Below are 25,453 nucleotides of genomic sequence, written 5' to 3' on the forward strand. Positions count from 1 at the left end.
AGGAAATAGCAGCATAGGGAGAGTGCCCCACGACCATGCTGGAAATAGAATCCAGCTCTTCTGAGCTCTGTCCACTAGGCCACACTGCCTCCAAGTAGTAATGTTAATTCTGCTGTCCCTCCAAATCATCATCCCATCCTTATTTGACACTGTAGTGGTGTAAGTGCTCACTACTGCAAAGAAAGGGCTAAGGTGGGCTGGAGGGGGCATGCACAGCTCCCCCAGCCCATGAACGGAAGGCTCCTGGGGACAGCCAATCAGAGGACACCTTGCTGGAGCATATAAGGAGCTGCTTCAGCAGAGCTGAGTCAGTTAGGTCCTAGCCAGGGAAGGGGTAGGACCAGCTCCCACCTTGAGTAAGCACCTCAGTACAGTTGTACAGGGCAGGGTAAGGGGTGCTAAGGAGAGGCTCCAGCCTGACACCTGACAGACAGCTGGCTCTGAAATAGAGGCCCTGAGGGTGCAAGGGGGCCACAGGGGAAGTGGCCCAGGGAGCAGGGCAATGAACAAAAGAGGAGGGCAGAACCAGGTTGCTGTCAGAGGGTCCCTGGGATGGGACTCAGAGTAGTGGGTGGGCCTGAGACCCTCCCCTTCCCCCTTGTATTGCACCGAGCCACACACCAGGGTGGTCCTAATAGATAGTAGTCTGCCCTTGATGAGAGGGGCTAGACCAAGGCTGAAGTGGGCCACAGTGGTGTGTGCCCTGGATTGAACGAGGATGGCTGAACCCCAGAAGGGTGCAAGCGACTAGTAGAGCAGTCACTGCTGGAGGGCAATGTCCAGAAGAAGACGCCACAATCTGAAGAGCAATGTGAGTCCACATCTGCTCGTCTGAAGAGAATGGCACCAGACAATGCCCCAGCCAGAAAAAAGGTGCCTTGCTGAGAAAAAGAAGCTAATTCCTGGATCAACCAGCAGGAAGTGCTATGGAGAATCAGGTTCTCCTCTGTATTTTGTGCCCTGCCTTCTACCTTTGGTGCTTTCTGATGACCGTCAGGGGCTGGAATCTAGATCATTCCCATGGATCTGAATATTCAGCCCCTTCCTTACTCTGGTCCCTTGGCAGCAGTTTCTGCTGAGATGGTCTAGACATGGGGAGAAGAGGCAGCAGGGCTCCTGGGTCTCAGCCAACAGGGGTGATGATCCATGGTAGATCCCACCCTTCCTTCTCCACCAGACAAACGGCCCTCAAAGTCCTCATGAAATAGTTACAAGCAGTTTTAATCCAACAGAGTTGAGAGTACACACAGCAAAACACAGATTTGTAAAGCAAATTGTGTAAATCTGAGCAATTGTCTAACAGGAAATGAAATAAATAGTCACACACACTCAGCTGCTTCCCATTGTCATTCTTTGAAAATAAATCAGATTGCTTTGCACTGAAATGACATGCTCTGCTTTTAAAACGCCCTTCGACCCAGACTTTGGGGTGGTTTCTTACGTTACCATGTCGTATATACAATGAAATCACCCCCAGGCATATCTCATCTAAAGAGAAAAGTGTTGTTCTCTCTCCCACCAGCATGCAAATCAAACTGATCTTGTGGGAAGTCGATTGGGAGTCCTGTGCCCTGACCCAGCTCCCTGTTTGAAATGCTGCCATTTGCTGAGAGGGCTGCAGTGAAATCCACACACAACACGGAAGTCACCTGGCCATGCTGTGTCGAGGGTGGGCCTGCCTGCATGCTAGCTGAAGTGCTGGGACATCCCATCCTGTTGGCTGGACAAAGTGAGGCCTCTCAGAGAAGTGAAATGTAGCAGTAGGGTTTTGTTTTGTAGCTGAGAGGATTCCAAATCTGTAAGCACATGACTGGCTCTGGTGAAGCCCCTCCATTCTGGGCCCTGGCATGTGCAAAGGACTGGCTCTCCTGGGTGGAGGATACAGGGCAAGGGAGGAAGTCAGCTTGATGGCTCCCATCCTGCATTAATTCTCTTGGGCATTGGCCTGGGCATGGGGATACCAAGAAGGGAGCACACTGATCCCTCAGGATGGATGGATTTCCATGTTAAAGTGGATTCTGAGGGATGGGACTCACCCATATGAGATGGTTTGTTTAGGCAGTAGGATTTATAGGCAGTGGGTTTATCTGACAAAGTGTCGGGCTGCAGGGCAAAAATATGCCTAAGGCACTGTGCACTCACAGGGAACGGGTGCCACGCCACATTGAGCTGGCGAGGAGTTGTCAGGATATAGGATTGACAGCAGGTTGGGTATCACATGTTGGGTTCACTTTCCCTAGCATCTGATGAATTATTTCACTAGAAGGGTGGTGAAGCACTGGAATGTGTTACTTAGAGGGGTGGTGGAATCTCCATTCCTAGAGGTTTTTAAGTCCAGGCTTGACAAAGCCCTGGCTGGGATGATGTAATTGGGGTTGATCCTGCTTTGGGCAGGGGGCTGGACTTGATGACCTTCTGAGGTCCCTTCCACCTCTAGGATTCTATGATGCTATGAATGCTGTGACTTTTTCTAGTTTGCTTTTGTTTTGTTCTCCTTGGAGTTTACGTTCTGTGTTAGATCCCTCTGCATCCTGGAGTATATGAGCATTGTTTGACTCAGTCAGTTTATTATTATGGGGCTGTCTTGTTGCTGGTCTGGTCTGGGAGATCAGACTTGATGATCACAATGACATATCATGAAGTTGCAGCATCCCCGTGTTGCTGGTGAATCAGCCCAATAAGAGCACAACATCTTCAAGGATGACCCTCTACAGCAAGCTAGGTTTCTTTCAATGACCTTTGTGGGTTGTGAGCATAAAGAACACAAGCATGGCCACATTGAGTCAGACCAAAGACCCATCTAGCCCAGTGTCCTGTCTTCTGACAGTGGCCAATGCCAGGTGCCTCAGAGGGAATGAACAGAAGGAGAGAACATCAGAGAGTGGTCAAGAGAGGCCAGAGGCCCCATCCTGATGATTCCCGACATTCTGTTAACTGGTTTGCATGGGACCCACTTGCCTCTGAGAGCTAATTAGCTTGCATTCAGGGAGCAGTAACATGAAGTGGGATCCACAGACCTCACCCTGATAAGCCCTCAGATAGATCCTTCCTACATGCCATCCAGCTGGCACATCATCTGCTGAGAGAACTGCTGGCTTATTGGCCACGTAGACCTCTCAGACATGAATGTGACCCATGTGTGTATGGCACATGGGACAGTTCAAACAAACATAAAAATGGCCACCAGGGACTCTGCCAGGAGAACCAGGCCTAGTACAGGGTCATTCTGTTGCTTGCCTTCCTAGAACGAGACATGCTACCTGGCTTGCTTTGGGTTACCTGGGTGTCCTTCTCTGAATGGCACAGCCTTGTAGAGTCATTGATTTTAAGGCCAGAAGGAATCTGATGATCAGCTCATCTGACCACCTGTAGAACACCGGCCTGAGATCTCCAACTTGTGATTTGGGGAGTGCAACAGCTGATCTCCATGCAAGTGCTACTGATGGTGATGAATTTGCCATGTCCCTAGTTGATGTGCTCCAAGAGTTATTTCCCTGGCTCTATCTTGTTTCTCTTTTGAACTGTCTTGGGTAGAGCTTCCAGCCAGGGAGATGCATTGGGAGGAGCAGGAGGGCCAGCCATGAGGGCACATACCCCAAATGTCATGGACAGGAGGGACAAGGGACCAGCCAGATGCTAGGGCCAGAATTCCTGGGAGTCCAGTGTCTAGCAGGGGGTCTTTGCCCACAGCAGGCATTCACCCCTCTCACACTCACTGGCAGTGGCAGGGGAAGTGGAGTAATGTGGCCCCCACTTGCTCTGCTCCCTTCGCTTGGGGGCAGGGTAGGACTGCCCCCATACTCACTGACGGGAAGCAGAGTGAGCAGGGACTTCTAGGTGGAAGGGCAATGCATGGAGATGAGTGTAAATCTGTCATATGGAGCTGGATGCGACATGGCTTCCTCTCCCAAGAACATTTTTCAGATTTTGAACTTTCTTCCCCTTTCAAGTTGAGACAAAAAGTGGAAATCTTGAAAATTGTCATGGCCCCATCCATCGTTTCAGCTTGAGCTAGCTGAACCAGTTATTTCAGTTTCAGCCATATTGTTTTTCAAAAAACACATTCCTTGAAGTAGCTTTAATTTCGGAACAGGAAGTTCTTTTGACTTGGAAAACCATTGAGGAATTGTCAAAACGAGACGTTTTGGAACTGACACATGCTTTTCAACAACTGAAGAGTTTGTCATTACTGAGCTGGCCCTGAGCAAACTTGCATTTTACACAAGTAGACATTATTGGAAGAAAAAAATGTTTCTTCAAAGCTTTCCTTAGTGCTTTACTGTCACTACTGTTGTGAGTTCACAGGTGGAAATAAACCGGCTTTGGATTCTGCTGCAGAGGCGAAGATGCAAGCCAGCCCTGCCCACAGATGAGCTGTTGCTAGACTCTCAGCTGGAGTGGTTAAGGGCAGCTAGAAATGTTTGCTGGACAGTTCTACCCACCCAAGGGAGCCATACAAAATGAAAGGCCCATAAATTGGGCAGGGTTATGCAAATAATGCTCACTGTGATTTGCATACTTGATGAATATGCATAAACATGCTGAAATAGCTGACTTGTAAAATTGCAGGCTTTGGAACATGCTACTCACAACCTAGTGCTGTCTCCTCAGTGCTCGCTGCCGTTCTCCATCTCCGCTGGGCACCTGCTGGAGCAAAGGCTTACAGAGATGCTTGAGATCCAGGGCAGTGCACCCCCAGGTCCCTTAATGTGCCCAGCCAGCTTGCCTGTGGGACTTGTGCCCTGGAGAAAATGCAGCAGCATTTGACCAAATTTTATTTATGTTAGAAAAAATATATATATTAAAACTGTGTTGTGTGATGAGGCATAAACCCAAGGTGTGCTCTGTGTGTTCATGAGTGTGCATGTGTGTGTTCATATGTGCATGTGTGTGCAGCTGTGCACCCATGCATGTGTGAATTTGTGTGTGGGTGTGTGAATGTGTGTATGAGTGCCTTTGTGTGCACATGTGAAAAAGTGTGCTCATACATGTGTGTGTGTGTGTATCTAGGAGAAGTTAAAAGAGTTTGTGAGGCTTTTGACCCCGCTCTTCCCAAGGAACAGGGTGTGACCCAAGGTGACCTCCAAGATCCCATCCTGGCCAGGACAGATGCTGACGCACCCCAGTTCAATCTCCCTGCTGTTTCAATGGGAGCTGCCTTCCTCCTCTGGGCACCTCCTCCCAAAGGCCCTGTTGTGCCAAGTTTCTGCTCTGGGAGGAGCAATCGCACCCCCACCTCTCCCCTAGCACCGCTCACTTACTGAGCCCCAGTGACCCTCCCTCCCCTGGGAATTGATCTGTCTGCTCCCTTGTGGGTTCGGCCTCTTTGCAGGTCCAGAGACTCGCTTGCCATCTGCTCAGTTGTTCTCCTGGAGCCCTTCTTCACTGTGCAGTGAACTCAAGTCCTGGGTCCAGGGTTCGGCAGCTGTGGGTCCCAGTCCCACGCCAGCCCCTTCCTCGGGGGCAGAAGGACTTTGTGCTGGCATTGGTTGGCCCATCGGAGTCCAGGGCATTGACACAACTTGCTGGCAGCCAGCACATTTGCTCTCCAGCTGGGCTGGTGCAGAGGGCTGAGTGCCAGCCTCAAGGCAAGGACCCAGGCTCAGGCTCGGCTGACAATTGCTCAATTCACACAGCTCCTGGGGAGCCGTCGAGCAAGTGCACCAGCATGGACGTGGCTGATGTAGGTCTTTGCCAAGCACCACACAGTGGGTTGGGGGCAGCAGGGCCATCTCAGTGCTGCAACAGGCCGCGTGGACAGGGTGGACGACACCAGGGACGTGTGAGAATAACCTCAGGGTTGTAAGAGACATAGATCAAGCCCAGAAATGGTGCCAGGCAAACTCCATTCATGACCCATGCCAGTGGGCTGCATTCGGGATTAAAGTCCATCAGAGTGTGCCCCTTGTTGCAGCTCATAACAGGTCTCCAGGCAGCTGTCCTGGCCAGGGGAGCCTGGAAGCAGCTTTTACCAGGCTTGCCCACCAGAAGGGAGGAGCAATGCTGGAGGGTGGGAGTGGCTTCTGATTGGGTCATTCCAAGGGTACCATTGGCATGTGCCACAAACGGGGCTTTCACAAGACCTTTGGGTGCAGTCATCCAGGCCGACTGCCAGGCAGCAGTTGATCCAGAGTGAGGGATTTACATCTGAGAGGGGCTGCGACATGCATGGGAATGTGGAGAGAGGCAAGAACACAGGCGGCTCACATCCCATCCCTCTGACTGGTGCTAGGAGCACTGGGCTCTCCCTGGGCCAGCAAGTGTTCCTGTTAGACCTGCTGCTAGGACAGGATTAGGGCTGATGCTGGACTGTGCTGGACCTCCAGAAAACCTGGGACACCGCTTGTTTCAAAGCCTGCCCTGGGAGAATATGGAGCCCTTGCTGCACTGCTGTCCTCAGAGTCTATTGGCCTTGCCAAGGCCACCACATACTGCCCATACCCACAGTCCTGGGCATGGGATTTTCTGGCCTCGTAAGGGCTCAGGAGAATATGACAGAGCTGATCTGAGATCTGCTCTCTTAGGATAAATACTGGCGAGGTGTTTCTTTGGTGTTGGACAGTCCCCGCCAGGGCTCTGCTGTCCTTCTCTGGGCTCCTGGGAGTGGAGGTCCATCCTGGATGTGCACAGCCACCATGCCATGCTCAGTCTGCAGTGCAAGCCGCAGAGGATCTGCTGCAAACCTTGGCTCCCCTCTCACGCAATGGCCTCCTCCATCTCAGACTGCTGTTGACTGCTTGATGCTGTGGAAGCTGACACGCGTTGGTGACGTGGGGATGGACATGGCTCTGGCCACTCGGGCGCGGATGGAGTGCTTGTCCTGCCACCGGTGCCATCTCTTCCGTACAGCAGAACGGACCTGCCAACACAATGCAGAGCACACGGAGCATTTACTACCCATGCTGCTGGACAGCACTTCCCTGTGACCTGAGGCAGATTTCTCTCTCCCACTCCAGTACACCTTAGAGCAAAGGGGCTCAAAGCATGTTACAGGTAGCAATGAACTAAGCCCTCAGACACCCCAGAAGGAAGGGATTTGCGGTGCACAGCATTATCCGGTTTTGGTAGATGGGGAAACTGAGGCACTGAGCAGGGATATGACTTGCCCAAAGTCACTCCCCAGTTCTGGAGCTCGTCTTATGCTGGCGGTTAAACTAGATGATCAGAGGGGAACTGTGAAAAAGTCTCACTTCTTCTCCCAGTGTGATGCAGGGGATGGATCTGAGGCAGACGGGGGAACATGGCACTTGCAAAATGTTGCCCCACTGGGTCATTGCAATGGGAAACTGAAACCCAGCAGTTCTCACTCCCAACCCTTTGCTGTGACTGCATAGGCTGCCTCCTTCCCAGAGCTGGGCTCAGGCACTGGGACTCCTGACTCCCATTCCCCTCCTAGTCACTCTCCATTGTTGGATGTGGCCCTTGATATATCTGTCCTTAAATGGCTGACGGAAAAGGAGAAATAAACCCAGCTCCAGGAACAGGAACGAGTGAGTGGGAGATGAGCCTGGACCTCAGCTGTAAAGAAGGAGCTAGTGGCTCTTACACCGGGCCTGGTGCAGCTTGGCTTGCGATGGACAGGAAGAAAGAAATGGGCTCCCCAAGCTTCTTCATGACTTATCTGGTCTGCACTAATACCACCCTGGAGCAGGGCAGGTGAAAAGGACCTGGGGATTACAGTGGATGAGAGGCTGGGTAGGAATCAACAGTGTGCCCTAAGGCTAATGGCATATTGGGGTGCATTAGGAGGAGGATTTTCAGCAGATCTAGAGAAGGGATTATTCCCCTTTATTTGGCACTGGTAAGCTGTGTCTACACATGCACGCTACTTCAAAGTAGCGGCACTAACTTCGAAATAGCGCCCGTCGCGGCTACACGCGTCGGGCGCTATTTCGAAGTTAACTTCGACGTTAGGCGGCGAGACGTCGAAGTCGCTAACCTCATGAGGGGATCGGAATAGCGCCCTATGTCGACGTTCAACGTCGAAGTAGGGACCGTGTAGACGATCCGCGTCCCACAACGTCGAAATTGCCGGGTCCTCCATGGCGGCCATCCGCTGGGGGGTTGAGAGATGCTCTCTCTCCAGCCCCTGCGGGGCTCTATGGCCACCGTGGGCAGCAGCCCTTAGCCCAGGGCTTCTGGCTGCTGCTGCGGCAGCTGGGGATCCATGCTGCAGGCACAGGGTCTGCAACCAGTTGTCGGCTCTGTGTATCTTGTGTTGTTTAGTGCAATTGTGTGTGGGAGGGGCCCTTTAAGGGAGCGGCTTGCTGTTGAGTCCGCCCTGTGACCCTGTCTGCAGCTGTGCCTGGCACCCTTATTTCGATGTGTGCTACTTTGGTGTGTAGACGTACCCTCGCAGCGCCTATTTCGATGTGGTGCCGCGCAACGTCGAAGTTGAACATCGACGTTGCCAGCCCTGGAGGACGTGTAGACGTTATTCATCAAAATAGCCTATTTCTATTTCGATGTTGCTACATCGAAATAAGCTATTTCGATGTTGGCTTCACGTGTAGATGTAGCCGTAAAGCCACATCTGAAGTACTGCGTCCAATTCAGCTCCCCCAGCCCCACCATATAGAAGGGATGTGGATGCACTGGAGAGGGTCCAGTGGAGGGCAACAAAAATGATTAGGGGGCTGGAGCCATCCTGAGGTCTCTTCCAGCCCTAGGATTCTATGATTCTAGGAGGTGCCTTGTGTGCCTGGTAAACATTCATAGAGCCACAGGCTCCAATGCCAGAAGGGCTCCAGGTGCGAACCTAGTCTGACATCCCATATGACAGGATAGTGCTTCTTGGAGTTGCTTCAGAGGGGCGCTTTATTGATGGCAAAGTGTGAATTCCCTCAGTGGGGACAGAGGCCGCTAGATGGATGAAACTGTGGTGTGGAGGTGGATTTTTAGAGCTCATCATGAACCTTCCAAATGGCTAACACCCTGAGAGCTAGGGCTGCTGAGTAGCTGGCACAGCCACCTTCCATTTTCATGGCTCTGAGCTGTGTTCCCGCTACTCAGGTTAGTGCAGGAGATGACTGGTTCCCACTGAGCCCTTCCAGCTGTCAACAGAGCCTCAACTCACTGTACCTCAGCATGGTTTGCCAGGGCTCTGGGCACTGCAGTAGAACCAAGAGGTAAAATGAGTCAATGGTGTAATGCTGATGCAAAAAAAGCAAACATCATTCTGGGATGTATTAATAGGAGTGTGGTAAGTGAGACATGAGAAGTAATTTTTCTGCTCTACTTTGCACTGATTAGGCTGCAGCTGGAGTATTGTGTCCAGTTCTGGGCACCACATTTCAAGAAAGATGTGGAGAAAGTAGAGATAATCCAGAGAAGAGCAACAAAAATGATTAAATATCTAGAAACATATCCCAGGAGGGAAGACTGAAAGAACTGGGTTTAAGTCTAGAAAAGAGAAGATGGAGAGGGGACAAAATAGCTTTCAAGTACCTAAAAGGATATTACAAGGTAGAGGGAGAAAAATAGTTTCCTTAACCTCTAACAGTGAGGTTTAAATTGGACATTAGGAAAAGCTTCCTAACTGTCATAGTGATGAAGTGCTGTAATAAATTGCCTACAGAGGTTGTGGAATCTCCATCACTGGAGGTTTTTAAGAGCAGGTTAGGCAAACACCTTTCAGGGATGTTTAGATGGTACGTGGTCCTGCCATGAGTGCAGGGGACTGGACTTCATGACTTCTTGAGGTTCCTGCTTGATTGAGGTACATGTCAGTACTAATGACATAAGGAAGGAGGAGAAAGAGGTCCTGGAGGCCAAATTTAGGCTGCTAGGTAAGAGACTGAAATTCAGGAGCTGCAAAGTAGCATTCTCTGAAATACTTCCAGTTCCATCTACAGGGAGAGTTAGGACAGGCAGAACTGCTGGATGTGTGGATGAGGGGTTTTGATTTATTGGGAACTAGGAACACTTTTGGGAAAGGGGGAGCCTATCCAGGAAGGATGGGCTTCACCTAAACCAAACTGGAACCAGAAAGGTTGTAGCTCAGGTTTTAAACAAAAGGCTGTGGGAAAGCTGACAAAGTGGGAGGAGCCCATGTATTGGACAGAGATATTTTCCTTAGGGGTGGATCCATCAAGGGAGATTCTCTATATCCCAGTAAAGAGCAGAGGATGGGAAATGATAATATACAGGTAAGATTTCCTGAGAAACTCTCAAATAAAAAAAGGAGTCCCATTCCATCCCCTTACGCAAAGATAGTTAAATAGTGACAAGTTTTTAAAGTGCTTACATACAAATGCTAGAAATGTGAATAATAAGATGGGTTAACTAGAGCACCTTATGTTAAATGAGGATTTTGACATAACAGGCATCACAGAAACAGAGTTGAATGAGGGTAAGCAATGAGACATAATAATAGCAGGGTACAAAATATACTGGAAGGACAGAAGAGATTGTGCTGGTGGGGGAGTGGCATTATAGGTGAAAAAAGCATAGACTCAAATGAACTAAAAGTCTTAAAGGAACCAAACTGTTCCCTAGAATCTCTGTGGATAGTAATTCCATGCTCTAATAATAAGGATTTAGCAGTAGGGATATATCACCGACCACTTACCAGGATGGTGATAGTAACTGTGAAGTGCTAAGTGAGATTAGAGAAGCTATTAAAAAATTAAAAAAGCCCTTCAGTAATAATGAGGGATTTCAGCTATCCCCATTTGACTGGGTACACATTACCTTAGGACAGGATGCAGAGATAAAGTTTCTTAACACCTTAAATGACTTGGAGTAGCTGGTTCTGGAACCCAGAAGAGGAGAGGAAATTTTTGATTTAGTCCTAAGTGGTGCACAGAATCAGGTCCAAGAGGTGAATATTGCTGAACTGCTTCGAAATAGCGACTATACTATAATTAAATTTAACATCTCTGTGGTGGGAAAAAGACCACAGCTGCCCAACACTGTAACACTTAATTTCAGAAGGGGGAACTACACAAAAATGAGGACATTTGTCAAGCAGAAATTAAAAGGTACAGTGTCAAAGTGAAGTCCCTGCAAGCTTAATGGAAATTTTTGAAGACGCAACTTAAATTACAATTAAATGAAATTAAAAAACACAGAGAACCAAACAAGTACCACCATGGCTGGACAACCAAGTACAAGATCCAGTGAGAGAAAAAAAAGGCATATTTTAAAAAGTGGACATTAAATCCAAGTGAGGAAAATAGAAAAGGGCCTAAACTCCGTTAAATGAAGCACAGAAATATAATTAGGATGTCAAAAAGAATCTGAAGAACAACTAGACAAAAACTCAAAAAGTAATAAAAACTTTTAAGTACATCAGAAGCAGGGAGCTCACTAAACCACCACTGAGGCCACTGGACAATTGAGATGCTAAAGGACCACTAAGATGATAAGGTAATTGTGAGAAACTAAATGAATGCTCTCCATTCTTCTTGGCTGAGGATATGAGGTGTCTGCTATAGACTGCCAGATCAGGGAGATGAGGTAGATGAGGATTTCTTCAGGCAGCTGAGTGAAGGTTCCAAATCACAGGCCCCGGTTCTCATGGGGACTTTAATCATCCAGACATTTGTTGAGACTAATACAGCTGCACACAGACAATCCAGGAAGTTTTTGGAGAGTGTTGGGGATAACTTCTTAGTACAAGTGCTGAAGGAACCTACCGGGGCTGTGCAAAACTTAACCTGCTGCTCACAAACAGGGAAGAACTAATAGGAGAAATAGAAGTGGGTGGAAACCTGGTCTGCAGTGACCATGACATTGTAGATTTCAAGATCCGGACAAAAGGAAGAAGGTTGAGCAGTAAGATACAGACCCTTGATTTCAAAAGAGCAGGCTTCAACTCCCTGAGAGAACTGATGAGCAGGATCCCTTGGGAAATGAAGATGAAGGGGAAAATTGTTCAAGAGAACTGGCAGTATTTTAAAGAAGCCTTACTGAAGCACAGGAACAAACCATCCCGCTGCATAGTAAGAAATGCAAACATGGTAAGCAACCAGCTTGGCTTAATGGGGAAATCTTTAGTCAACTTAAACTCAAAAAGTATGCCTACGAGAAATGGAAACATGCACAGTTCACTAAGGAGGAGTAAAAACATACAGCTGGAGAATGCCGGGGAGTAATCAGGAAAGTGAAAGCACGATTGGAACTGCAGCTGGCAAGGGATGTGAAGAATAACAAGAAGGGTTTCTACAGGCATGTTAATAAACGGGTTATCAGAGAAGGTGTGGGGCCGTTACTGGATCAGAGAGGTAACCTAGTGACGGATGATGTAGGAAAAGCTGACATACTCAATGCTTTTTTTGCCTCAGTCTTCATGGACAAAGTCAGCTCCCACATGATGGTCCTAGACAATGCAGTATGGGAAGGTGGAGGGCAGCCATCTGTGGGGATGAAACAAGCTTTGAGCTATCTAGAAAAACTAGATGTACACAAATCCATGGGTCTGGATTTAATGCACCCAACGGTACTGAGGGAATTGGCAGATGTCATTGCTGAATCTTTGGCCATTATCTTTGAAGACTCTTGGAGATCGGGAGAGATCCTAGGTGACTGGAAAAAGGCAAACGTAGTGCCCATCTTTAAAAAAGAAAAGAAGGACAATCCTGGGAACTATAGACCAGTCAGCTTTACCTCAATCCCTGGGAAAATAATGGAGGGGATCCTCAAGGAATCCATTTTGGAGCACGTGGAAGAGGGGAAAGTGATCAAAAGTACCAAACATGGATTCACCAGGGGCAAGTCCTGTCTGACCAATCTGATTAGCTTCTATGATGAGGTAACAGGCTCTGTGGACATGGGGAAGTCAGTGGATGTGATATACCTTGACTTCAGCAAAGCTTTTGATACAGACTGTCACAACATTCTTGTCCATAAGTTAAGGAAATAGGGATTGGATCCTTGGACTATAAGATGGATAGAAAGCTGGCTTTACGCTCAGGCCCAACTGGTAGTCGTCAATTGCCCAATATCTGGATGGTGGTCAGTTTCAAGCAGAGTGTTGCAAGGCTTGGTTCTGGGGCCGGTGTTGTTCAACATCTTTATTAATGACCTGGATGAGGAACTAGATTGCACCCTCAGGAAGCTTGCAGATGACACAAAACTAGGGGGACAGGTAGATATGTTAGAGGGTAGAGAGAGAATCCAGAGGGACCTGGATAAATTGGAGGACAGGGCCAAAAGAAATCTGCTGCAGTTCAACAAGGAAAGGTGTAGAGTCCTGCACCTGGGGTGGAAGAATCCCAAGCATTGTTATAGGCTGGGGACCAACTGGCTCAGCAGCATAATGATGGAAAAGGACCTAAAGGTTATGGTAGATGAAAGGCTGGATATGAGTAAACAGTGCGCCCTTATAGCCAAGAAGGCTAATGGCATACTAGGGTGCATTAGGAGGAGCATTTCGAGCAGATCTAGAGAAGTAGTTATTCCCCTCTATTTGGCACTGGTGAGGCCACATCTGGAATATTGTGTCCAGTTTTGGGACCCCCAGTATAAAAAGTATGTGGATGTACTGGAGCAGGTTCAGTGGAGGGCCTATGAGGATAGGCTGAGGGATTTGGCCTTGTTTAGCTTACAGATGAAAAGACTGAGGGGTGATTTAATAGCAGCCTTCAACTTCCTGAAGGGGAGCTCTAAAGAGAAGGGTGAGAAACTGTTCTCAGTGGTGTCAGATGGCAGAACAAGGAGTAATGGTCTGAAGCTGAAGAGGGAGAGGTGTAGGTTAGATATTAGGAAAAACTACTTCACCATGAGAGTGGTGAAGCATTGGAATGCATTGCCTAGAGAGGTGGTGGATTCTCCATCCCTTGACGTTTTTAAGTCCTGGCTTGACAAGGTTCTGGCTGGGATGACTTAGTGGGGGTTGATCCTGCTTGAAGCAGGGGGCTGGACTACATGACCTCCTGATGTCCCTTCCAGCCCTATGATTCTATGACTCTGTGAGGGAGATTCCCAAACCCGAGCTGTATTTTTGGTGACAAATCTGAGGAACCATACCAGATTGAAGCGTCATTAGAGGAGGTTTTGGAAGAAATTGATAATGTAAACAGAAATAAGTCACCAGGACCAGATGGTATTCCCTGAAGAGTTCTGAAAAAACTGAAAAAACATGAAATTACAGAACTACTAACAATGATTTGTAACCTATCTTTTAAATAATCTTCTATACCTAATGGCTGGAGGATAGCTAATGTGACACCATTTTTCAAAAACTGCTCTGGAGGTGATCCTAGCAATTTCAGACCAGTAAGTCGAACTTCAATACTGGGCAAGTCTAACTTCAATACTTCAATACTATTAGTTGAAACAATAGTAAAGAACAGAATTGTCAGACACATAGATGAACATAATTGGTTGGGGAAGAGTCAATATATATATTTTTTGTAAATGGAACACACATCTCAAATAATATAACAGTAGAGATCATCGAGTCCAGCCCTCTGCCCAAAGCAGGATCAACCCCCTAATCATCCCAGCCAGGACTAGACTAGACTAAGTAGACTATTCTGCTGCCTTGCAGAAGGTGAGAAACACTTTTCAAAAGAAAGATTTTGCAACTAAATCATCATCATCATCCACCCTCAAAGCTCCCAGCACAGAGAACAGCCCCAGTGGTGAATTCTTTAGCAAACCCCAGATGGTTAGGTCAGAGGGCAGCTGGCATGGGAGCTGTCTCTCCCTGAGAGGAGGTTGAGGACAAAGACAGTAAAGAGATGCTGTGTTTTCCTTCGGTGTCAGAAAAAGCTTGTTATGTTCTCTGTCCCCTGGGCTCTGCTGCTTCTATCTTGTAGCCAGCCGTCTAGTCTTACAGCTAGAAAAGGCGTGAGAGCACTTGCATGTGAAACACAGAAACGTGAGATAAGCCCAGAGAGAGGCTTTAGTTTGGCCATACGTGATTCTTACCTCTTGGGTCACAGTGTGCGAGGTTTGGTGAAATGATCCCTGTACTCAAACAAATGGTGTGCATTCCCAGTAAACCTGTTCATTTAGGATAGGATACAGGGATATCAGAGAATCTTAGAATATAGGTCTGGAAGGGTGGTGGTGGTCAGAGCTCTGGGCCCCTTTGTCCTCCTCCATCAGTTGGCTGATCACTTCCTAGCAAGGTAAATCTACCACACTTATTTCATTATTGTTCCAGCTCTCAGGAGACACCAGGCTCCCTGAGTGACCAGTCCTAGTCACATCTCCCCATCCATCATTACAGTCGTTAGACTGAGTCCCCAGGGCTGTTTCATTTGCATGGCAAGAGCCGTCCAGGTGACAGATCCCATCTATCCCCTACCTCACCAGGAAGTGCTCACCTCGCTGTTCAGGAAGCAGTAGAAGACAGAGACAAAGAAGCCCTAGAAAAAAGAAACATAATTATTGTTAGGTGTATGGAGCAGGGCACTGGGCTCATGGGATGCTCTGGGGCTGACAGGCTCCTGAGGTGCATTGATCAGACATGTCCTCTCTTGCCATAAATATTTTACTCCAGAAGTGAGAATTTGACTGTTGTTAAACAAAACAGAAAGTTTCTAGACCAGGATCAGCAACCCTGGCACAGGTGCCAAGAGCGGTGTGCGAGCTGATTTTCATCGGCACACGAGGCAGGAGCTCAGCTCTGCCCCTCTTCCCCCATGCAGCTGGGAACTTGGTCAAAGCCAGGCTGCCTGTGGATTAACAAAAGACCAGCTAATGCTACTAATCACCTGAACGGTAAAGCTCTGCACCTTCATTTATTTATTAATGAAGCTGTTGTAAGTAGGACTATTAGTTACTTTGAAAAGTATCACTGGCACTTTGACCATACAGAGAAGTTAAAAGGTCAAATTTTGGCATGTGCCTCTCAAGAGGATGGAGAGAGGCTGTTCTCAGTAGTGACAGATGGCAGAACAAGGTGCAATGGTCTCAAGTTACAGTGGGGAAGGTGTAAATTGGATATTAGAAAAAACTATTTCACTAGGAGGGTGGTGAAGCACTGGAATGTGTTACCTAGACAGGTGGTGGAATCGCCATCCCTACAAATTTTTCAATCCCAGTTTGACGAAGTCCTGGCTGGGATGATTTAGTTGGGGTTGATCCTGCTTTGGGCAGGGGGCTGGACTCAATGACCTCCTGAGGGCTCTTCTAGCTCTAGGATTCTGTGATTCTAAAAGTTGCTGACCCCTGTTCTAGACCTTGCAGTTGCAGAGAAAACCTGAAGAATTGAGCTGGGTCTGACCCAGAGGCTCAGGAGGCAAAGAAACAGACTCCTACAATTCATATCTTTAATCTCATGAGTTTTAAACCAGTCTTTGAATGGATGAGGTGTGGGGCCAGTCAGGACACAACCATGCCATTTCCCAGGGTTTTATGCAGAACCCAGTAGTGATGTCACTGAGGGAGGGCACTGATCACACCAGGGCTGGATATGGGTGCTCAATATCCCAGCCACACCAGTCTGTAATGCCAGTGCAGGGCACCACTGCCCCAGGATGTGGATCTGAGGCAACTGCAGGCACCTTTTCCAGTGGGGACATATCTCCTAGGGCTGTGGGCTGGTAAATCAGGGCCAGCCTGTGCATGCAGGGACTGGCTGGGGACACGTACCTGGAAAGATTCCAGGAAGGAATTGAAGTAGATGAAGACAATCCGGGAGATCTCGTCTTCCCCAGGATTGACAAAGAACAGCATGTAGGTGATACCCAGCAGTGGCAGCAGGACCAGCGTGGCCTTCACAGCTTTCCTGAGGAAGGAATACAAAGTTCAGTCACATCAACAGAGCAGCAGATTTATCCCTGACACTACCCTAGGCATAGCCTAGCAGGGAGGCTGGGAGCAGTTCCTCTGACTGGACTAAGACACAGCAATCAGATTATTGTGAACCGAGGAGCGAGGGAGCTACAGGAGCCTGATAGAATGATGGTCATCAATGGATGAGGGAAAGAATGAGTCTTCTCTGCAGCCCTAGATGTAGAGGCTCCTGCATTAAGATCCAGAAGCCTCAGATTTGAGCCTGCCTGTAGGTGGTTACAAGTAGGGGCTGGTCTAGGATTTCACTTGGGTCTCTGAAGCTCCAGACGGGTTTCTTCTGCTAGGGGAAGTATGTAACCCACACATTTAGGGGTGTGGCTCACTGCCTCAGGTGGGGGCAGTTAGCCCACTTACAGAGGGAAAGAGTGGGTCTCCCTGCCAGCCTGAGCTGACAGGCAGCTGGCTTTTAGCTCCAACTGTAGAGGCTCCTGCATTAAGCTCTAGAGATTCCAGGTTTGACTCCACCCATGGGCGGTTACACACAAACACTGGAATGTCAAGAACAAAAGTATAATTAGGGAGATGAAGTGTAATTAGTCAAAAAATAATCTGAAGAGCGACTAACACAAAAAAGTGCATCAGAAACACGAGCCCTGCCAAACTGGTAGTGGACAATTGAGGTGCTATTGGAGAACTTGAGGAATAAAAGGCTGTTGTGAGAAGCTCAATGAGTTCTTTACATCAGTCTTCATTTCAGAAGATGTTAGAGAGATTTCCCCAGACCTGAGCCATTATTTTCAGGTGACACATGTGAGGAACGGTCCCAAACTGACGTGTCAATAGAGGAGGTTTTGGAGCAAATTAGTAAATTAAATGTGATAAATCACCAGGACCAGATGGAATTCACCTGAATACTGAAGAAGCTCAAGTATGAAATTGCAGAACTACTAACCGATATGTAATCCATCACTGAGATCAGCTTTGGCATCAGATGACTGGAAGATAGCTCATATAATGCTGATTTTTAAAAAAGCCTCCGGAGGTGATCCTGGCAATTAGAGACTGGTGGTACCAGGCAAGTTGGTTGAAATTATAGTAAAGAACAGAATTATTGGTCACATAGATAAATCCAGCATGCTGGGGAACTGCCAACACAGCTTTAGTAAAGGAAAATCATGCCTCACCAATCTATTATGATTCTTTATGGGTGGGAAGGTTCAGCAAACATGTGGACGGATGTGATCCAATTGACATAGGGTCCCTGGACCTAAAATAATTATAGGTATGGTAGAGCTTCTGTATGGAAAGAGATTAAATAGACTGGAATGGTTCAGCTCAGAAAAGAGGACTAAGAAGGGATAGGATAGAGATCTGTAAGATCATGGTGTGGAGAAAGTGAATAAAGAAATTTTGTTTACCCTTCCACATAACACATGAAATGGGTGAAACTCCAAGGAAATAAACAGGCAGGGTTTAAAACAAACAAAAGGAAATACTTCTTCACACAATGCACAAGCAACCTTTGGCATTCACTGCTGGGGGATATTGTGAAGACCAAAACTACAGCAGTGTGTAAAAAAGAACTAGGTATATTCATGGAGGACAGGTCCCATAAATGGCGGTTAGCCAAGTTGGGCAGGGATTCAGCCTTGTGCTCTTGGTGTCCCTAAAACTCAGTGGCTGGCTAGCCAAATGCAAAACAGTCCTTGTCTCAGCCATGTGAGAGGTACATTCTGGCCCCACTCCCACAGGGGAAGCTTCACTCAATAACACTGAGCTGTTGTAAGAGAGGCAACCCCATGGGATTCAGTTTCTGGAATGCTTTTAAAAATCTGGACCAGTGTCTCTGCATGACCCCTGGAATTCGGAGACTTAGCAATGGGCTCCTGCTGGAGAGTGCTGGTCAGCAGAGGAAGGGTTAAATTTTCTTTGCAGGTGTTTTCGCTGCATTGATTATTTCCTCCTAGTCCTTTGCTTTGCTCCCAAGCAGTGATTTAATTCTCACCTCTGTCAGCAGGGCCGGCTTTGGGAAGCAGAAGGTTAGCTCCCATTGGGGCAGGCTGATTATTCAGCCACTAATTGCTCCCGTTAGGGGACGGTGCAGCAGTGCGCCATATCTACCATGGGCTCTCTGCCTGGTGTCTTCAAAAGCTGGGTGTGATTACAGCCATTATGGTCAATGGGGCTGGTGCTTCCCAGAGGGGAACCTCAAAACGTCTGACACTTCACACCCCACGACCAAGGCTACAATTTAATGACGGGTACTTTTAGTAAAAGGCATGGAGAGGTCGGGGCAATAAAACCGAAATTCCCCTGATTAAATACGGGTGGGGTGGTCTGCTTCTGTAGAGGGCAGCCAAGGGAGTGTGGTTCTGTGTGGGCACAGCTGGATCACAGCCAGTGCTCCAGCCCAGGGGCTACCTTGGGCTTGGGTGGCCCTGAGGGCCATCACACTGGCCACTGCAGAAGCCATGGCGCTCACAAAAGTGATGAGATCTGTGACCTCCATGACAGACATGGAGCCCTACCCAGGACCCCTCTTACTTGGCTGGCAGAGCCAGGCAGCAGTGTCCTTTATGTTCATGTGTCTCCTTCAGGGTGGGGACTGGGAATCTAATGAACCTTCAGGAAGAAGGTGGAGGAAATTGTTTCTTAATGAGGGCTCCAGATGGTTTCAGAAACAGCGCTGCTGAAATGCAGCCACCTCTGGGGTGGAGCATGGCAGAGTACGTGGGAGGAACAAGGAATGTTTGCCAAAGAACATCAGGCTGAACCCAAGCACTCTCAAAGCCAGGAGAAAGGATCTTTCAAGTGCACACACAGCAGATAGGGTGGCTGCAGGCAGCACCAGGGAGCCAACTGCTCTGCTCTCACTGTGAAGATGAAGGGTTGGCTCGACCCTGCTGGTCTGTATCCCTACTCACAGCACACAGAGCTCCAGGCGGAGAGACACACGTGGGCCCAGGCCTCTGTGGGAAGCCACTTTATCAAGAAATCTCTGTATCTGAGGCTGTGTGGGCCTGAGGGTTTGCTGGTTCCCTCTGGAGAGACAGGCTTGTGCCTGCCCAAGCGAGAAGAGTGGAAAGGGGGCTTGAGTGGTGTTGGGCTGCAAACAGGAGTTATTCAAGTAATGAACTCAGGGAGCAGCAACGAAGGGTCCTGTGGCACCTTGTAGACTAACAGAAAAGTTTTGAGCATGAGCTTTCGCGAGCACAGACTCACTTCATCAGACGGAAATCCAAGAATTCCAAGACCAGCATCTGATGAAGTGAGTCTGTGCTCACGAAAGCTCATGCTCAAAACTTTTCTGTTAGTCTATAAGGTGCCACAGGACCCTTCGTTGCTGTTACAGATCCAGACTAACACAGCTACCCCTTTGATACTTGAACTCAGGGAGGTGGTGCCCAGGGCCCTGGTGCTAGCAGCAGCCAGTGCTGCAAGTAGATCAGGGACCCAAAGCTGGGGCATTCCCATGCCAGGGTTACTTCCCAGCTGGTGACCAGCTGTGGCAGGTGTCTATGTTGCTCTAATTTGTGTGCTAGGAGTGTGGCAAGTGAATCACTGGCTGGGGGAGCCTTGCCCACAGCTGGCCCCCACATCCCTACCACTCAAGGACCTGTCCCCTTTCCCCACTCGAATCCAATGCCAATGCCCCCCCACCCCAGCTCTGGAGTGCCACACAGCATGGGTGGGTGCTGCCCAGCCCAGCCCAGCCATGAGCGCAGGGTGGGTGGCACAGGTGACTGGGGGGAGGAGGTTCAGGGATCGCCATGTAGAGGGCCGAGGGGGAACCCCAGCACTACCACATGTCACCTAGGGGGGTGAAGCATGGTCCCTCCTGCTGGCCCTGAGCACAGGGCAGGTGTATGTGCAGAGGGCAGGGTGGCTGGCATGCACCTCCCCTTGGCCCTGGAACATAGGGAGGTAGGGTGAGTGGGTGGCACATGGCCCCCCAAGTCCCCCAGCACTGGCCAGGCAGCCCTAGCCCCCCAAGCTCACACACCACCCCTGAGAACCAGACGGTGCAGCCCCAGTGACTGCAGCCCCCCAGTGCTGAGTGGCCCCAGACACTCCAAGACTTGTTTGGTTCTGGCAGCAGCAGCGCACTGCCATGAAGAGCACCTGGTCTGGGCTGGGCCAAGGGGGAAGGGCACAGCCAGGGCCACAGCAGGCTGGTTGGGTGGCACAGCCTTCCCTGCCCATGCAACGCAATGCCCATGGCCAGGCGAGTGGTGAATATGGGCCCCCCTCTGCCAATCTGCCACACAAAGAGAGGTGCTAGCAGTGCCTTTGCAGGGCTGTGCTGCTGCGTGGACTCTGCGGCTTGTGCTTTCTGTGGCCAGCGGGCTCCTACCTGTACTGGATGGTCTCGGAGGTGGTTGAAGCGCGGAGCTTGGTCATGAGGATTCTGACGATATTAAACAAAAAGATGAAGTTGATCTGAAAGAGACGAAAGAAGGAAAGTGGTCCATGTTCAAGTGACACATTGAAATCAGTCCTGCCCCACCCCCACCCCCTGCAATGGAAAAATCACCAAAGGAGCCCAGGAAAGAGTTTACTGTACATGGCTCAATGCCCTCCTCCAGAGCCAGGCACCCCAGCCCCACCCCTAACCCAGTGCCTGGGTCTCACTGGAGCTGCTGCAGCCATGTGTCTCTCCCTCCCGGCACTGGGGCGTGTGCACAGAGTGGCGGTGAGCAGTCGTGGGCACGTGGCTCCAAGCAGCAGCTACATGTCATTGAGCAAAGAGATACTTGCGGTTTGAGAGCCATGGGTTGGCCACCCCGGTCTAGTGCGTGGAGAATAGGTCCTGAAAGCTTTCAGAGCCTCGGGCACTACAGTGAGTTCTTATTTCCCACCCCCAGGGATTGAGGTGGGGTTTCAGTCTGGTTCCTAGCAGGCATCCATCCACAGCACTATATTGCCCTGCAAGCCAGCACACTCCGTCCTTCCTGAGAGGCACAAGATTGCAGTCCCACTGGGCAGGACTGAGGTTTATGGACAGATTGGAATAACACCCAGGCCTCTAACATGCCAACTCTGCAGCTAAGCCACTCAGCCACAAGTCTTTCAAAACCAGTGGGCTCAATATGTGTACACTTTGGTGAGTCTGTCACTAACTTTGGCTCCGACCACGAGGCCTCTCTCCCTCACAGACTCTGGACTTGTGCTCTCCTGTATGTGAGCAATAATTCACACCCACTTGTTTATTGTGGTTGTGCCTAAGGATCAATCGAGACTGGGGCCCCACTATGCAAAGTGCTGTGCAGAAGTATAGAAGGGGCTGGTCTTACAATTCCAACAGACCAGTCAGGCCCAGGGTGGGGAAGGGGAAGAAACACACGTCAACGTGATGCAGCAGACAACATTGTGAGCCATTATTTTTTGGGGGGTTGGCAGTTAGTTGGAGGGGCTCAGCTAAACTGTAACAAAAGGGAAGGGAAAGGGATGAAGGGGACGTGGGAGGTGGATGAAAAGTCTTGGCATGTCCCAAAGCTCCTACTCTGGCTGCCTTTTCTCTGAGCAGGTGGAGTACCTGGCTGGTTCCCCCCTGCAGTGTTCCCCTCCAGTCATGGTTACGTCTGTTTCTTAAGCACTAGGGGGTTGGTGGGTGGTAGGGACCGGCAGATCCGCAGTTCACATTCCTCTGAGTATCCTTATGGCTACATGTGATGGAGTGGGTCTTTCCAGGACATTAGCGTCATTCACTGTGGTGCCTGCCCATCCCGGGAGTTGCTGATGGACAAGCAGGTCCGGACTGGTCGTGGGATGTCAGCACAACCCACCGAGGAGTGGGTGGTACGGCCCCCACTGTGCCCAGTGCAGATGGTACGAAGGGTCCCCTGGCCTGCTGGGGAATGTTGCACATACGTTCTGACCACAGCACCTCCCATGTGTGGCTCTGTCAGGTGTGTCAGACTGTGGGCAGCAGCGGTGTAACTGACAGGCTGCTCCAGACCAGGCAGAGGCATGAACCAGCCTGGAAATTCAAATGGTTTATGCTGCCTGGGGCTATGCACTTGCTGCCACCCTGACCTTGGAGACAGAAGGGCAGCTTGGATCCACCTGCCAAGTCAGGCCCAGGCACGTGTCCAAGGGCCAGGGCTGCCCAAGCAGCTGATGAGCAATGGTTTAGTCCAAAGCAAGTCGCTGGGACCAATCTGGGTGTCACTGGGTGAACCTTAAGGGCTGGGTATGCAGGCGGGCAGACAGGATAAGCAAACAAACCCTCTATGTGAGAGTGCCCCGCTCCACCACCCTGGTTTAGAGATGCAGCCAAGCCACCCTCTCCTGGGATTCCGGCACCAGACCATGCGGAAACTTGAACGTTGTTTCTCTTCACGTGGTGGAACAACCAGAGCTCCCCTCTCCTGCTTCCTCTCTCCTGGCGCTGTTCCTGTTCCCTGATAGCGACAGGAGCTGGCTGGGGAACGCAGTTATTCGACTGGCTGCTCAGTGCTAGGGCACTGGCTGGGCAGAACACTGCAGTGCCAGCGAGGCATCCAGCAGAGCCAGCCTGGCCTGCCTGGGCCGCCTTGCCTCTGCAGCAAGCAGAGGGTGACAAGCTTTGTTACCCCAATCAGAAAAGCACCAAGATATTTCTTGGTTATGCAAGTGGGAGAGGAGTGTTCTCTCTTGGGAGCTGGGTCTGAGCAGGCCGGGGCTGGTGCCCAACCATCTGACTCCCCCACAACCCTGCATTATGTGTCAGCCAGTTCCCTTGCACATGCTGGCTTTAGGACCCAGGTGAGCCAGACACACACAAGAACAGAGGATGCTGCACAGCTGGGGGAATCAGACCTAAGGGGAGCAGAGCCCTGCCACTTGCCCTGGGCCCACTGTGTGCTCTCCCATGCATCGACTGATGTATTCATCTCAAGGCAGCAGGTCTGATCTCAAAGGCCAGACTCAAGCCCCAAAGGAAGTGCAACACACACAAACAGTCCAGTGACTGGGTCTGGCCACGCTGTACTAAGTGCAGATCCCTGAGGCCACTGGGGGCTGGTTTGGCCTCTGGTGCACCACAAGTGCATCCTCAGAGCTGCTCTTTCATCTGCTGGCTAGAGTACATGTCCCTGCCACCATGCTTCCTGTGCTGTGGTGTTGATGTAGGCCTGGCTAGGCTGCCTATGTGATTCCCCTTTCACTGGAGGAATCATCAGCCCATCACTGCCTGGCACCTGGTAGAGCCAGCAGAGCCCCGCAAGAGTGAGCTAGAATCTGTTCCTTCTCATGCATCAATGAGAGAACCAGGTTCCAGTCAGCCACTCCTGTGCAAAATTGCTGGAGCCCATGGGGCTGGCCAAGTGGGTAAGACTGGAACTTAGCCAGCAATACTGTTGACATAACACCGAGGGCATGACGTGGCCTGCTAGACCTTTATTCCTGGGGATGCTGAAGCTTGACTCTAATGTCCCAGTGGGCATCTGTAGGAAAACTATTTTTCTGATTGTAAATGGGGCCATTTGATGTGAAATCACTGAGCTGCCACAATCCTGCGTGGCACAAGGTCTGTATTACATGTGTTTTAAAACACGTGTGGCTCTACTTTGGAAATTCATGGAATCATTTTGTGAAGGTAATGCTTGGGGAAAGAGGTGGCTGGCTTCTGTTTTTTCCATCAAAAACTCGCAAAAAAACAAGGTCATTTTTATTTTAAAACCCTATTATTTGACCCCAAAAAGGCTTTGATGAAAAAAGTCAACCCTGCTCTAATTCTGATGGAGCCTTTGATGACATAATCAGCCCTGTTCTTTACCAGGGCTCCCACTTCCTTCAACACACGAGACGGATTGTCTCAGGGAACAGGGCAGCTTTATTTATCATCTCCCAAGAACTTTATTATCAAGACATCTGGGGGCCAAGTTCAGTGTCAGAACGGGGCTTCTGTCTGTGGAGGTGAGAAGAGGTGTGAGGCGCAGAGATGTTGGGGAAGGGTTAAAAGGTAGAGGGGAGAAAAAAAGAGGTGGAAGAGAGAAAAAGGAGGAAAGAGGAGGAAGCAAATGGAGAAGGAGGTGAAAAAGAAACGGGAGACAGATTCTGTGACTCCTGAGGCAATCAATCCATTGCCTGGAAGCTTTCCTGGCTGCTGCTCCATTAACGAGGTCATGGGGAGAGCTGCAGACAGATTTAAGTAAAACGGACACATTAAAAACAGTGACTACCTAAAGGGCTGGGAAATGAGAAGCCAAGCTCAATTAGCCAGAGAACTAGGGGGGGGACACCAGTTGATACCAGCGATTTAAAGTCCTGAGTATTATCACTGATTGGTAGGAAGGGAGGAGCATCCATAGGGACCTTTCACATGGCTTTTCCCCTCCTGCCAACACAGTGCAAGTCCCATCTGCCCTGAGCCGAGCCAAGCCCAGCATCATGCACCTTCACATCCCCTGTTTTCCAGGGCAAGTCAGCTGAGCAAGGACCACAACCAGACCCCCATGACCGAGGTGCCAAATGGCCTGCAGAGAATCCCAGCTGGTGAGTGCTGGTTCCTTTCCATGCCAGGTGCACTCAGGTACCAACAGAGCTAAAGCCAGGCCGGGATGGATGAATGTGGTTTGACCTGCTTTAGCACAGACATGCTGCAGTGGATGCTCCTTTGGGGACTGTTATAAAACAAAAGAGGAACTTCCCAGGCATGGGGAGTATTTTGGCATCCCTGAGAGGATCAGGCCATTCAAACAGTGCCTCCCTGGTGTGGCATGACAAGCCCATGGGTCTGGGAGGAGGCACAGAACTACCTCCGCCACCTTCTACATAC

The 25,453-nt window shown here is 49.7% G+C and overlaps 1 protein-coding gene across 1 annotated transcript in view; it reads right to left on the minus strand.

Moving 5' to 3' along the window:
- Positions 1-6,381: 6,381 nt before the first annotated feature.
- Positions 6,382-25,453, minus strand: part of LOC142002632 (corticotropin-releasing factor receptor 1) — a 34,981-nt gene continuing 15,909 nt past the window's right edge. Inside the window, exons 6-9 of the mRNA XM_074978875.1 lie at positions 21,047-21,132; positions 16,549-16,684; positions 15,279-15,320; positions 6,382-6,859 (exon numbers count right to left, since the gene is read on the minus strand). Of these exons, the coding sequence (XP_074834976.1) occupies positions 6,719-6,859; positions 15,279-15,320; positions 16,549-16,684; positions 21,047-21,132 (405 nt within the window). The 3' untranslated portion in view covers positions 6,382-6,718. The remainder of the gene's footprint in view (positions 6,860-15,278; positions 15,321-16,548; positions 16,685-21,046; positions 21,133-25,453) is intronic.

This window comes from Carettochelys insculpta, chromosome 28 (assembly GCF_033958435.1).
Source record: "Carettochelys insculpta isolate YL-2023 chromosome 28, ASM3395843v1, whole genome shotgun sequence".
In the NCBI taxonomy this organism is placed as follows: Eukaryota; Metazoa; Chordata; order Testudines; family Carettochelyidae; genus Carettochelys; species Carettochelys insculpta.